The sequence below is a fragment of the Vipera berus genome (genome assembly GCF_964194415.1).
Source record: "Vipera berus genome assembly, chromosome: Z".
NCBI lineage: Eukaryota > Metazoa > Chordata > Lepidosauria > Squamata > Viperidae > Vipera > Vipera berus.
Genome location: NC_138205.1, coordinates 129,455,533 through 129,469,885, shown reverse-complemented (window position 1 = coordinate 129,469,885; position 14,353 = coordinate 129,455,533). Strand labels below are relative to the sequence as shown.

Below are 14,353 nucleotides of genomic sequence, written 5' to 3'. Positions count from 1 at the left end.
TAACAAATGCAGTGATTCACTTAACAAATGTGGTAAGAAAGGTTGTAAAATGGGCCAAAATTCATTTAACAAATGTCTCACTTAGCAACAGAAATTGTGGGCTCAACTGTGGTCATAAATCGAGGACTATCTGTACTTGGATGCAATAGAAGTATGATTCATGGGCTGGCGCAATTACAAACATAAACGTCTCCTCCCCCCAAATTCATAGAAATTTATGTCTGATTTTTGATATTTTAACAACTTTCACTTTCTATCAAAACCATAGAGACCTTCTGAATATGTTGTTTGTTGTTGTGAAGGTGCAAAATAATTTTATTTGATTATGAAATTTCTCTATGACCCGTCTCACTTATGTGACTCTGATAATGACATGTGAGCATGAAAAGATACATTTCAGTTTGAATTTGATTCTGTTTGAAACTGTGTTTTAATTAGTTAACATTTAAAAAACTAAATATGGGTACTATATCATAAAGTCTGATCTTGAGACAGGAAGCAGATTTCTATCTGCGATGTAGCTAAAAATATAGAAAAGGAGAGATTTAAATTTTGTTCTTTTCCATCTGCTGGGCAATTCTGTTCAGATGTGTCACTGAAATTAAATTGGAAATAAATCTGTTCCACAATTAGCCTCACAATAGGGTTGTGCAAATATTCAGTTCAGCTGAATAGTCAGTTGAGCTGACTTTCCAAATAAAATTGCAAAGCTGATTTGAGCTATCAAATCAAATTTAATGAAAAATAATTATTCAGTTTTCTGCCATGTGCGCTACATAAATGGAAATCAGATCAAAGACCTTTCAGTGCTTGAAATGAATCAATATTTGTAGCTCAGGGTTGAATTCTGGGGTCTCTGGTGCTTCAGAGCTTGGTGGTTTTGTTGCAGACGTTTCATGACCCAGCTAGGGAACATCACCAGTGCTAGAAGGGGGGGGGTTTGCAGAGTGGAAGTGGAGGAGGAGGAGGAGGAGGAGGAGGAGGAGGAGGAGGAGGAGGAGGAGGAGGAGGACGACTCTGGGATTCTTAGTGCTCTCTGAGCTTGGAAATTTTCTTGTAGACGTTCCATGACCCAACCAGGTAATGTTATCAGTGCTAGGTTTTGCAAGGAGGAATGTGGGGGTTCTGGTGCTCTCTGAGTTTGATGGAGGGCCAAATATTTTACTTCCTTCCATTCCTTTTTGACCCTGCAGTCCTCAAACTTGAATTTACGGAACGGCTGAAGGATGAGAAAGCAGATGAGGGAAGCACAGCCAGATTACACTGTGAGGTCACAGTCACTAAAGCCCCCGTGGAATGGCACAAAGGCACTGTAAGAATTCATGCTAGCCCCAAATATGACATACAACAGGATGGGGGCATCCATGAGTTACTCATTCATAACCTGCAACTCCAAGACAGCGGCGAGTATTCATGTAGCATTGGAGACCAAACCACAACTGCCACGTTATCTGTGCAAGGTACGTTTTTTTTTTGAAGTAGACTAGAACTCGCAGTCTCCTGGTGATTGTCCCAAAGTCACCTAGCCATTTTTCATGACTAAGGCAGCACTAGAACTCCCAGTCTCCTGGTGATTGTCCAAAGGTCACCCAGCTGGTTTTCATGCCTAAGTATGGACTAGAACTCCCAATCTCCTAGTTTCTAGCCTGGTGCATCACTAGACCAAATGAGATCTCATAAAGGATGGTTGGTGTTTTATTTCTTCAGTTTCCCAAATTCTGTATCCCACTTTTCCTAGCATGAAACTTGATTTATGAGACTTGTTTGAAACTTGATTCCTTGGTTGGGGGTTGCTGCATTGAGGTAAAACCCAAAGCACCCATCTAATCAACCTGCTATGACTTTAAAAAGGGTCCTTTGGTTTTGGCCTTAATCCTTCAGAATAACTTTTGCAGCTGCAATGTCTAGAGCAGGGGTAGGCAACCTTGGCTCTTTTATGACTTGTGGACTTCAACTCCCAGAATTCCTGAGCCAGCATGGCTCAGCTTGGAAACCTCTCCCTTTCTCCTCAGCATGGCCAAGGTTGCCTACCCCTGGCCTAGAATGTTATAAGAGGGAACACAAAATTCTCTAATCTAAGAATTCTTAATCAAAGGCAACATTTTTGTTTCTTGTGGAAACTGCAGAATATGCGTTGGTAACTTACATGTAGTCCTCAACTTACAACCATTCATTTTGTGACCATTCAAAGTTACAATGAATGGTTGGTCATTGTGGTTGGTCCTCGCACGTACGGCTTTGCAACATCCCCACACTTATGTGATCAAAAGTTGGGCACTTGGCAAGCAGCAAGTATTTATGATGTTTGCAGATCACTGTTTGCAACGTTTCTTAGCCAGCTTCTGACAAACAAAATCAGTGGGGGCAACTGGATTCGCTTAATGACCGTGTGATTCACTTAACTGCAGTGATTTGCTTAACAACTGTGGCCAAAAAGGTCATAAAATTGGACAGGGCTCACTTTAAAAACAGCCTTGATTATTAGCAATGGAAATTCTAATTCCCGTTTTGGTTGTAAGTCGAGGACTGCCTGTGGTTAACTGGGCTGAAGCCCACACCTGAATTCCACTGGTGATGGGTTGTGGGTGGTGTCGTATGGTCTATGTTGTCGCTGTCACTGAGGGATCTGGTGGCCCTTGTAGAAGTGGACATCACCATCATCCGGGGACTGAAGAACGCGGATGTTTTGGAAGAGGAAGAAGTCACCTTCGAATGCGAAGTCTCCCACGACAACGCAAAAGATGTGGAGTGGAAATTGCAAGAGTTGTCACTTCAAAGCAACCAGATGAATGAGATCTCAGTCGAAAGAGGACGAGTGCACAAATTGACACTACGCAACGTCACACAGCAGGATTCTGGCACCATCACTTTCCGGGTGGGACCATACACCTCCACAGCAAGGCTCCGAGTGGACGGTACAGTGAGCTCTATCAAAAGAGTTGCTATCAGAAATGATTAAGCATCTCAGTTGTGTCGATTACTATGCAGAAGGGGATAACATTAGAAAGATAGATTTAAAAAAAATGACAGTGAGAAAAGCTAACCAGTGGAACAACCTGCCTCCAGAGGTTGGGGTGCTCTGTCACTGGAGGTTTTCAAGAAGAGACTGGAGAGCCGTTTATCCAAAATGGTGTGGGGTTTCCTGCTTGAACAGGGGGTTGGACTAGAAGACCTCTAAGGTCCCTTCCAAGTCTTGTTATTCTGTTTTCTTTCCATAGATCAGCTGTGCTAACAATCTATTCCACCCAAATTTTTTTATTTTATTTACTAAATTTATACACTGCCCATCGCCCTGATAAGGTGACTCTGGGTTGCTTACACTGTCAAAAGATAAATAGAAAAAAACTTAATTTTTTTTAAAAAGGCTATGCAAAAATCTAGATAAAAGATCTGTCTCTGTCTATATATCATCTATATCATTATGTATTATCTATCTGTCATCTATCTATCATCTATTTTAGATGGATAGATAGATAAGATGATAGATAGATAGATGACACCTATGTATCATCTATATATATTATGTATCTATCATCTCTCTGTGTGTGAATCTAAAAGAAATAATTAAGAATTCAGAGTTATACACACAGACATACACACAGACCCAGACAGCCAAACAGACAGGTCTGTCTGTCTGTCTGTCTGTCTCTCTTTTTGTGTAAACTGAATTCTGGACAGACAGAATTCTGTGTGTATGTGGGTGCCTGTCTCTCTTAATTTATTGTTTTGCAATTCACACATACCAAAGCTTAACTCCCTTCCAAAATTGTATGTAGGATTTCAGTTTAAATCCTATCTACACGAGGAGTTTGAAAGCGGATTCTGTTTTGTTTCTTTCCTGTTCTTGCAATTTTTTTCCCCACTTTCCATTCCAGCCCTGCATCCTGACTTTCAACAAGAGCTGAGCAATCTAGAATTGCAAGAAGGTAGCGCAGCTTTCCTGATGTGCGAAGTCTCTATGCCCAACGTCTCTGCCATCTGGAAGAAAGGCTCCGAAGTCATCACTCCGAGCGCCAAGTATGACATCAGCCAGCAGGGAACGACCCATATTTTAAAGATTTATGGTGTAACTCGAAGAGATTCTGGAAAATATATTTGCGACATTGGCCACGGGAGAAGTATGGCCACGTTATCGGTGGAAGGTAAAAGATTTATTAATCAAAACTCGCAATAGTTTTAATCCTTTCAAGTGTCTGCCTTAATGACCTTTCGTCCTAAAGTACCCAGCCATTCCTATAGGTAGTCCTCGACTTACGGCCACAATTGGGTCCAGCATTTCCATTGCTAAGTGAGTCGTGCCCAATTTTACCATGTTGTTGTCAAGCAAATCACTGCAGTCCAGTGAATGAGATGGTCAGTAAACAAATCTGTGTTCCCTCAGTCATTTTGCTTGTTGGAAGACTGCTGGAAAGGTTGCAAATGGCCATTGAGCCCCAAACGTCCATTGCTAAATGAGACAGTTGTTAAGTGAGTTTTGTCCCACTTGACCACCTTTTGGGCCACAGTTGTTGAGGACTCACTGCCATTGTTTAATTAGTCACACGGTTGTTAAGTGAATCTGGCTTTCCTATTGACTTTGCTTAGTCAGAATGTCACAAAAGGGGATCACATGACCATCATAAATATGAGCCAGTTACCAAGTGCCTGAATTTTGATCACATGACCAAGGGGATGCTGCAACAGTCATGTGTCAAAAATGGTCCTAGGTCACTTTTTTCAGTGCTGTTGCAGCTTTGAACAAACAGGATTGTAAATGGGGGACTATCTCTATTTTTTCTTAATTATCCTTTTGACTTTGCTCATCTCCTGGGAGTTTGTGGGATTTGGCTGCTGTCTTCAGAACAATGAGAGCAACAGTATGTGTTTGAGCCATATACTTTGCTTCAACAAAAGTGTGTGTAATATCATGCAGGTGGGCAAAAGGGGTGGGGCTTGTGCTGCATGGATATGATGCTCTTTTTACCATTCTTTACCACAGAGAGTCAGTTTGGTCTACTGGTTGAGGCAAGAGATGGTATGTTCTAGTCCCACCTTAGGCCTGAAAGCCAGCTGGGAGATTTTGGTTCAATCACCAGTAAATGGTGAGTTCTAATCTCGCCTTAAACATGAAGCCCGGGAGACAGTGAGTTCTTAGGCATGAAAGCCAGCTGGGTACTTTGGTTCAATCACAATGAGACGTTGAATTCTAGTCCTGCCTTAGGCCTGAAACCCAGCTGGGAGACTCTGAGCCAATCACCAGGAGATGGCGAGTTCTTATCCCGCCTTAAGCATGAAACCCAGTTGTGGGACTTTGGGACAGTCATCAGGAGACAGAGATCTGGTCCCACTTAGCCATGAAAGGCTGCTATGACTTTGGGCCAATTACCAGGAGACTGAGATCTGGTTCCAATTAGCCATGAAAGGCTGCTGTGACTTTGGGCCAATCACCAGGAGACTGGGAGTTCTAGTCCTGCCTTAGGCCATTTACAAATAATTCAAGACAGCAAACATATCCAACACACCTTTTCCTTCTTATTTTCCCCTCAACATGTTACATAGCTCAAGCTGAGAGAGAGTAACTGGCTCCAGATGGCTTTCTTGCCTAAGACGAGACTAGAACTCATGTCTCCTGGTGATTGGCAGAAAGTCACCCAACTGGCTTTCATGCCTGAAGCAGGACTAGAATTCACTGTCTCCCAGGGATTGGTTGAAAATTACTCAGCTGGCTTTCATGTCTAACGCAGGACTAGAACTCACCATCTCCTCCTGATTGGCCCAAACTCACCCAGCCAACTTTCATGCCTAAGGCAGCACTAGAATTCCTTGTTTCCTGGTCATTGGCCCCAAGTCATCCAGCTGGCTTTGATGCCGAGGCAGTGAGTTCTAGTCCTTTGATGCCTCGCAGTTTCTAGCTGGGTGCCTTGATCCCTAGGCCAAACTGACTCTCACTTTTTTATTTTCCAACGTAGTTGAAGTTAGACTTCTGAGTTATGGGTCTTCCCGCCCCCACTCCTCCTCCTCCATAAAGGTAAAGGTAAGGTAAAGGTTCCCCTGCACATGCGTGCTAGTCGTTTCCGACTCTAGGGGCCGGTGCTCATCTCCGTTTCAAAGCCGAAGAGCCAGCGCTTGTCCGAGGACGTCTCCGTGGTCATGTGGCCGGCATGACTAGACGCCAAAGGCGCACGGAACGCTGTTACCTTCCCACCGGAGTGGTCCCTATTTTTCTACTTGCATTTTTACGTGCTTTCGAACTGCTAGGTTGGCAGAAGCTGGGACGAGTAACAGGCGCTCACTCTGCTATGCGGCACTCGGGATTTGACCCGCCAAACTGCCGACCTTCTGATCGACAAGCTCAGCGTCCTAACCCACTGAGCCACCGCGTCCCTCCTCCTCCATACCTTGTATTAAAAAACACATAACACATATCACATCTATAACGAAAGCTCACCACTCTCTCTTCTTTTCCCTGGTGTAGCCCTCTCAGTCCGTCCAGCCCTTTTTCAAGTCCAGCTGGAGAACCAGGAAGTCAAGGAAGGGGCAACAATCATCCTGGCCACGGCACTCACAAAACCCGACGTGCCCATCCAGTGGATGAAGGGCTCCACCCAACTGCAGCCAAGTCATAAGTATGAGATGAGACAAAAGGCATCCTATGTGGAGTTGCTAATCCATGAGGCAGAAGTGGAGGATTCAGGCCACTATACCTGTCAAACCGAGGATCAGCAGACCACAGCATCTGTGCTTGTCAAAGGTCAGGAGGAGGCAATTTTGTTCACTTAAGGTCATGCACGAATGACCAGATCCATACATGAAGAGTTCAAACTAGCTGCTTTATTTCATATACCTATTTGTGGTGTCCTTGGTACTGTCTGACCTTGGTTGTTTCCTGGTACAAGTTTCATGACCTGACTAAGGAAATTCATCAGTGCTAGAAAGGAATGGGATTTACAATTTTTTTTATTTTTTTTATTTTAATTCCATTTATATCCCGCCCTTCTCTGAAGACTCAGGGCGGCTTACAAGCTTAGCAGTAGCCTTCATTCTATGTATATGCCTGCTTATTAGGGCTTTCACACACACCCCAAGCGGCATTATTACAAAGTCAGCTTAATTGCCCCCAACAATCTTGGTCCTCATTTGACCTACCTCGGAAGGATGGAAGGCTGAGTCAACCTCGAGCCTGGTGGGACTCGAACCTGCACTAATTGCAGGCAGCTGGGGTTACTTAAGGAGGCATTAGCCCACTGCTCCACCAATGAGGAGGAACTGAAGCAGGAGGAGGAAAAAAAAGACTATGAAATCCTTGGTGCTCTCTGAGCTTGGTAGTTTCCTTGTAACATTTCATGACCCAACTAGGCAACATAATCAGTGCTAGAAGGGAGGGGGGTTTGTGGAGAGGAGGAGGAGCAGGATGAAGAGTGGGTGGAGGAGCAGAAGGAGGTGGTCAATAACTGAGGTCCTTGGTGCCCTCTGAGCTTGATTGTTTTCTTGCAGATGTTTCATGACCCAACTAGGGAGCATCATCAGTGTTAGAAGGGAAGGGAGAATGGGTTGCAGAATGGAAGGGTGAGGAGGAGGGGGGGAAGAGGAGGAGAATTGTGTGGATCTTGGTGCTCTCTGAGCTTTGTTGTTTTCTTGCAGATCTTTACTTGCAGATGATGATGTTGCCTATTTGGGTCATGAAACATCTGCAAGTAGCTCAGAGAGCACCAAGAACCAATATTCTGCCTCCTCCTCCTCCTCCTCTCTGCAATTCCCACTTCCTTGCAGCACTGATGATATGAACTAATTGGGTCATGAAACGTCTGCAAAAATATAGCAAGATGTAACAGTGGGATGTAAATTCCCAGAGAAGCAAATGAAATAAAAAGTTCTCTCTTTGAATTGTAGAAATACCGGCCACCATAGAAGAAAAATTGAAAGACCTCACCCTTCCTGAAGGAGAGGATGCTATGTTTCGCTGTGTGGTTTCTCATGAGAAGGCCAAAAACGTGCAATGGAGTTTGGCAGGTGTGCCTCTGCAGTCCAATGAAATGAACCAAATTGCCGTAGAAGGCAAAATTCACACGCTCATTCTCCGAAAAGTCACCCTTGAAGACTCTGGCACCATCAGTTTCCAAGTTGGTCAGAATTCAACACAGGCTCAGTTACTGGTGCAAGGTAAGTTAGTCAATCGTTCCGATGGACTTTGATCACCCACAGGTACATCTATGGGAAGATGTGGGTCAAAAAAATCAAGATGAGGTTGGTAATCAACAATAGGAGGAGGAGGAAAAAAAGGAAGGAAGGAAGGAAGGAAGGAAGGAAGGAAGGAAGGAAGGAAGGAAGGAAGGAAGGAAGGAGAGGAGAGGAGGGGGAGGAGGGGGAGGGGGAGGGGGAGGGGAGGAAGAGAACAACTGTGGACTCCATGACAATGGACTGAGCTTTGTTGTTTTCTAGCAGACATTTCACTCTAACTTTAACCCTAACCCAGTTAGGTAGTGTCATCAATGCTAGATGGGACTGGGTTTGCTCTCTCTCTCTCTTTATATACAAGTGGCTTACTCTGCCAGTGCAGGTAGGAATGTTCTTGGTGATTTCTGGATTAGGCTGTTATTTACTAAGAGCTAGTTTGTCTGAGTTGATATTTCCTTGATTGGGGCCTTGTTTACTTCTTGATTTTTGATCCAGTGTCATCCTTGTTATTAATTTTGGCTCATCTGGGAGTTAATGGCTGGCAAGGAGTTGTGGTCTTTTAGCTTTTTGATCCTCACGTTTGAATGGTGTGTAGATGTCCTTTATCTCATTGTGCCTGTTGATGGCCAATTTGTCTGAATGCCAGTCTTCCAAGGATTCTCTAGCATTTTGGGGCTTGGCTTGTTCTAGGATGCTGATATTTTCCCAGTTACCGTGTCCAATTAAGGAGTTTTCATTGTGTCTTCTGATGGGATGTTGGAGCTGATGGATGCATTTTGCGATCTTCTGCCTGGTTGTCCTACACAGTGGCCATTACAGTTCTTCACATTATGTAGGTAGTCCATGTCTTATGACCACAATCGAGCCCAAAATTTCTGAGAAATTTGTTAAGTGAAATTTGCCTCATTTTACGACCTTTCTTGCCACAGTTGTTAAGTGAATTTCTGTAGTTCAGCTAGTAACATATTTGTTAAATGAATCTGCCTCTCCTCATTGACTTCGCTTGTCAGAATGTTACAAAAATAGATCACATGGCTGCAACCATCACAGATATGAGTCACTTGCGAAGCTTCTGAATTTTGATCATGTAACATTAGGGATGTTGCAATGGTTGTGTGAAAACAATCGTAAGTAACTATTTTCAGAGCCATTATATCTTTGAAACGTTCACTTAAACAAATTGTTGTAAGTCGAAGACTACCTGTACATTGCAGATGACTTTTACGGTCTATATACTCAATAAAAGTCTCTTTTGCCTCTCTGTAGCTGCACCAATAGCTTTCCTAAAAAAGCTGGAGAATGCAGAAGTAGACGAAAATGGCATGGCAACCTTCCGGTGTGAGCTTTCCAAACCTGGGATCCCAGTGGAGTGGAGAAAGGGATCAACCTTGATCCAGCCCAGCCAGAAGTTTGAAGTTAAGATTGAAGGCAATGCCTACATTTTGATCATCCATGATGTGGTCCCAGAAGACTCAGGAGAATATATTTGCAGTGCAGCTGACAAGAAAACCACTGCCAAGCTAAAAGTTAAAGGTGAGTGTAGCCATTGGAGAACTACAGGTACTCCTCAACTTATGATCGTAATTGAGCCCAAAATTGATGCTGTTAAGTGAGAAATTTGTTAAGTGAGTTTTGGCCCATTTTACGACTTTTTGGCCACATTTGATAAGTGAATCACTGCAGTTGTTAAATTAGTAACACGGTGGGTAAGTGAATCTGGTTTCCCCATTGATTTTGCTGGTCAGATGGTCAGAAAAGGGGGTTGCATAACCCTAGGACACTGCAACGGTCATAAATGTGAGTCAGTTGTCAAGAATCTCAATGTAAATCACGTGACCTTGGAGATGCTGCAATGGTCATAAGTGGTCATAAGTCACTTTTTTCAGTGTTGTTGTAACTTTGAACTGTCACTAAATGAACTGTTGTAAGTCAAGGACTACCTGTATTGAGATAAGTAGTTGGAAGGGACCTTGGAGGTCTTCTAGTCTGACCCTCTGCCCAAGGCAGTTCTTATACCGTCCCAGACAAATGGTTGTCCAATCTTTTCTTGAAAACCTTCAGTGATGGAGCACCTTCAATTTCTGGTGGCAAGCTGTTCCACTGGTTAATTGTTCTCACTGTCACTTTATTCCTCTTCATCTCATCTCCTGCCCCTCTTATTCTTGATCCTGTTTCTCTCTCTTCATCTGTCCACTTAACCTTTTTTTTTTAATTCCATTTATATCCCGCCCTTCTCCGAAGACTCAGGGCGGCTTACAAGCTTAGCAGTAGCCTTCTTTCTATGTATATGCCTGCTTATTAGGGCTTTCACACACCCCTCCCAAGCGGCATTATTACAAAGTCAGCTTATTGCCCCCAACAATCTGGGTCCTCATTTTACCTACCTCGGAAGGATGGAAGGCTGAGTCAACCTTGAGCCTGGTGGGACTCGAACCTGCACTAATTGCAGGCAGCTGGTGTTACTTAAGGAGGCATTAGCCCACTGCTCCACCAAGGCTCCTTCAGCCATTTTATTCTGGTTTACTGTTTTACCATTTTGTTTAATATTTCAGGGTTTAAGATAGTGTATTGCTTGATGGTATCTTTTCAATGCGTCTAGGTGTATCGAAACTACGCAGGTATTCCTCAACTGGCAACCATTCGTTTAGCGATTGTTCGAAGTTACAATATTGCTGAAAAAAGTGACCTATGACCGTTTTTCATACTTATGACTGTTGTAGCACCCCCAGGGTCACGTGATCAAAATTCAGATACATGGCAACTGACAGTTGCAGTGTCCCAGAGTCACATAATCATCATTGGTAGCTTCCGACAAGCAAAGTCAATGACAAAAACTGGATTCGCTTAACAACTGTGTGAATCACTTAACAACTGCAGTGATTTGCTTTACAACCATGGTAAATAATAATATTGGCCCTGATGCTTTTCCATTGCCTTGCTTAGCAATGGAAATTCCAGCTCCAGTTGTGGTCATCAGTTGAGGCCTATCAAGATGGTCATCAACACGAGGACTGGTTGTAAGTCACTTTTTTCAGTGCTGTTGTAATTTCGAACATTCACAAAATGTGTACTGATTATAAGTTGAGGACTAGCTGTATAGGTAATCAAGAAAAAATAATACCTTAGACCATTCTGCATTTGGGAAAAATTGGAGGTTTTCAAGAGGAGATTGGATAGATGGATAGAATCAAGAACATGTGAAACTTTATAATGCCTTGGTAAGGCCACGCCTGGAATACTGCATGAAGGTTTGCTCGCCATGATATAAAAAAAGATCTTTAGAAAGAGTGCAGAGAAGAGCAAAAATAATGATTATGGGACAGGAGGCTAAAGCATATAAAGAACGGTTGCTGGAATTTGGTATTTCTACTTTAATAAAAAGAAGGACTGGGGGAGGGGGGCATGATAGCAGCCTTCCAGTATCTCAGGGGCTGCCCCAAAGAAGAGGGAATCAAGCTATTCTCCAAAGCACTAAAAGGCAAGACAAGAAGCAACGGATGGAAACTGACCAAGGAGAGAAGCAACCTAGAACTAAGGAGAAACTTCCTGACAGTTAGAACAATTAATCAGTGGAACGACTTGCCACCAGAAGTGGTGGGTGCTCTGCCACTGGAGGTTTTCAAGAAGAGATTGGACAGCCATTTGTCTGAAATGGTATAGGGTCTCCTGTTTGAGCAGGGGGTTGGACTAGATGACCTCCAAGGTATCTTTCAACTGTTATTTTATGATTCTATTCTCCAAAGCACCAGAAAGCAAGACAAGAAACAATGGATGGAAACAAATCAGGGAGAGAAGCAACCTGGAACTAAGGAGAAATTTCCTGACAGTGAGAACAATTAATCAGTGGAACGACTTGTCTCCAGAAGTTGTGGGTGCTCCATCACTGGAGGGTTTTAAGAAGAGACTGGACAGCCATTTGTCTGAAATGGTATAGGGTCTCCTGCTTGAGGAGGGGGTTGGACTAGAAGACCTCCAATGTGCCTTCCCACTCTGTTATTCTGTGTTCTGGTTGGTGGGCTGTCACTCAACAAGGTCTCTTTTAGTGTCTGCCTCTCTTTCAGCTTTGCCGGTGTTCTTCAAGCGAGGATTGCAGAACAAGGAAGTTGAAGTAGGGAACACTGTGTCCTTGTGTTGTGAGTTGTCCAAGCCAATGGTACCTGTGGTATGGAAAAAAGGAAACACGAAGCTTCAGTCGAGTGAGAAGTATGAGATCAGACAAGAAGGGAACTTTGCTGAGCTTCTCATTTATGATCTGGAAGTTCAGGACGATGGCGACTATACCTGCAATTCAGGAGACCAGCAGACCACTGCCACCGTGAAAGTCAAAGGTAGGGAATGTTGGGCAACTTCCAGCGACGTCTAGAGAGTATTTGTAGCTTGGGGTTGAATTGTGAAGTCTTTTGTGCTCTCTGAGTTTGGTTGTTTTCTCCAATGTATGAATTTGATGGGAATTATACTGATAGTCGTCAACCTACAATACAATTGGTACCAGCATTTTCATTGCTAAGCTTGCCAGTTGTTAAGTGAGTCAAGCCTATTCTATAGCCTTTTTTGTCAGGGTTGTTAAGTGAACCAGTAAGATTGTTAAGTAAATCAAGTAATCATTAAGCAAATCTGCTTCGCCCATTGACTTTGCTTATTGGAAGCCAGCTAGGAAGATCATAAATGGTGATAAATAGGACCCTGGGCTGTTGCAACTTTTGTAAATACTTGCCTGTTGCCTAGCACCCAATTTTGGTATGGATGTTGCGACAGTCATAAGTGTGAGGACCAGTCATCCATCACTCTTTGCAATGCTGTTGTAACTTTGATTAACTTTAGTGCTAAACAAATGGCTGTAATTTGAGGACTTCCTATAGACTGTGCACAGGTACTACAAGATCCAGAGACACTCTGTACAAATGGGGCTATCCAGTCGCTATCCAGTGACACGCAGACAACACATTTGTATGTGTGCCCTTTGGGCCCTGATCAGTGTTCACCTAAGGACCTCATGGCAGCATGGCAGAACACAAATGATGTTTATGGGCAAAATCTGTTTAGCTTGTACATATTTTAATCTTGCATTTTATTTTTAAAATTTTATGTCCTCAACTTAGTGACAGTTGACTTATGACCATTTTTTACATTTATAACCATTGCAGCATTTCCATGGTCAGGTGATCAAAATTTGGAAACTTGGCAACTGACTTTTACTTATGACAGTTGTGGTGTCCCGGGGTCATGTGATCCCCTTTTGTGACCTTCTGACAAGCAAAGTCAATGGGGAAGCCAGATTCACTCGACAAACATGTTACTAACTTAACAACTGCACTGATTCGCTTAACAATGGTGGCAAAAAAGTCATAAAATGGGGCAAATCTCACATGTCTCACTGAGCAACAAAAAATTGGGGCTGAATTCAGATCATAAGGTGAGGACTATCTGTAGTATGCCTTATTTTAATTGTGATGCTTCTGACACAACAAAAAACACAAACCTGTAGAGGTATCATTTAATGTCTGCAAAAGGCCTTGTAGGCATCACAACACTTTTGTTTTGTTTCTTCCTGATAGTGTTACCCATCTTCTTTGAAGAAGGGTTACAAAACATTGAGTTGGAAACTGGAGGGAAAGCTGTCCTGTGTGGCAAGATCTCGAGTCCCGACACACCCATTGAGTGGCGGAAAGGATCCCTCATTTTGCAGCCCAGCGCCAAGTACGAGATGAAGCAGACAGGCACCACGGTTGAGCTGATCATCCATGACGTGGAACCGGAGGATTGTGGATCGTACACGTGCAGCACTGGAGACGAGCTGTCCACAGCCTCGGTATATGTACAAGGTGCGTTCCTAGTTCTTATCTGTATTTTGTAAATGCTACAGCCAGTTGATTTGACGTTGTCAACCTCATCGACAGAGGGATAGTATCAAGATCTTGTAAAGTATTAGGGCGGCTTTATACTGCACTGGGTAAGACCACACTTGGAATGCTGTGTGCTGTTGTGGTCGCCAAATTACAAAAAAAAAAAAAAAAAAAGATGGAGACTCCAGAAGGAGTGTAAGGGAAGGGCAACAAAGATGATCAGGCTAAAGCATATGATGAATGGTTGCAGGAACTGTGCAACAAAGAGGACTAGGGGTGACGTGATAGCAGTCTTCAAATATTTGAAGGGTTGCAACAAAGAAGGGGGAGGGGGTCAACCTATTCTCCAAACAAAT

General features: G+C 43.3%; 1 protein-coding gene across 10 annotated transcripts in view; it reads left to right on the top strand.

The window, feature by feature from the left end:
* Nucleotides 1-14,353, top strand: part of OBSCN (obscurin, cytoskeletal calmodulin and titin-interacting RhoGEF) — a 246,317-nt gene that overhangs the window by 107,512 nt on the left and 124,452 nt on the right. For 9 of the 10 annotated variants that reach the window (XR_014028536.1, XM_081344177.1, XM_081344174.1 and 6 more), the window contains 8 exons: nt 1,194-1,460; nt 2,643-2,915; nt 3,876-4,142; nt 6,455-6,730; nt 7,870-8,139; nt 9,421-9,687; nt 12,198-12,482; nt 13,710-13,976. Coding sequence is in view for 9 of the 10 variants with exons in the window: in XM_081344177.1 (XP_081200303.1) it covers nt 1,194-1,460; nt 2,643-2,915; nt 3,876-4,142; nt 6,455-6,730; nt 7,870-8,139; nt 9,421-9,687; nt 12,198-12,482; nt 13,710-13,976 (2,172 nt within the window). In the remaining variant the exon portion in view is untranslated. The remainder of the gene's footprint in view (nt 1-1,193; nt 1,461-2,642; nt 2,916-3,875; nt 4,143-6,454; nt 6,731-7,869; nt 8,140-9,420; nt 9,688-12,197; nt 12,483-13,709; nt 13,977-14,353) is intronic. The other variant, XM_081344171.1, reaches the window with a different exon arrangement.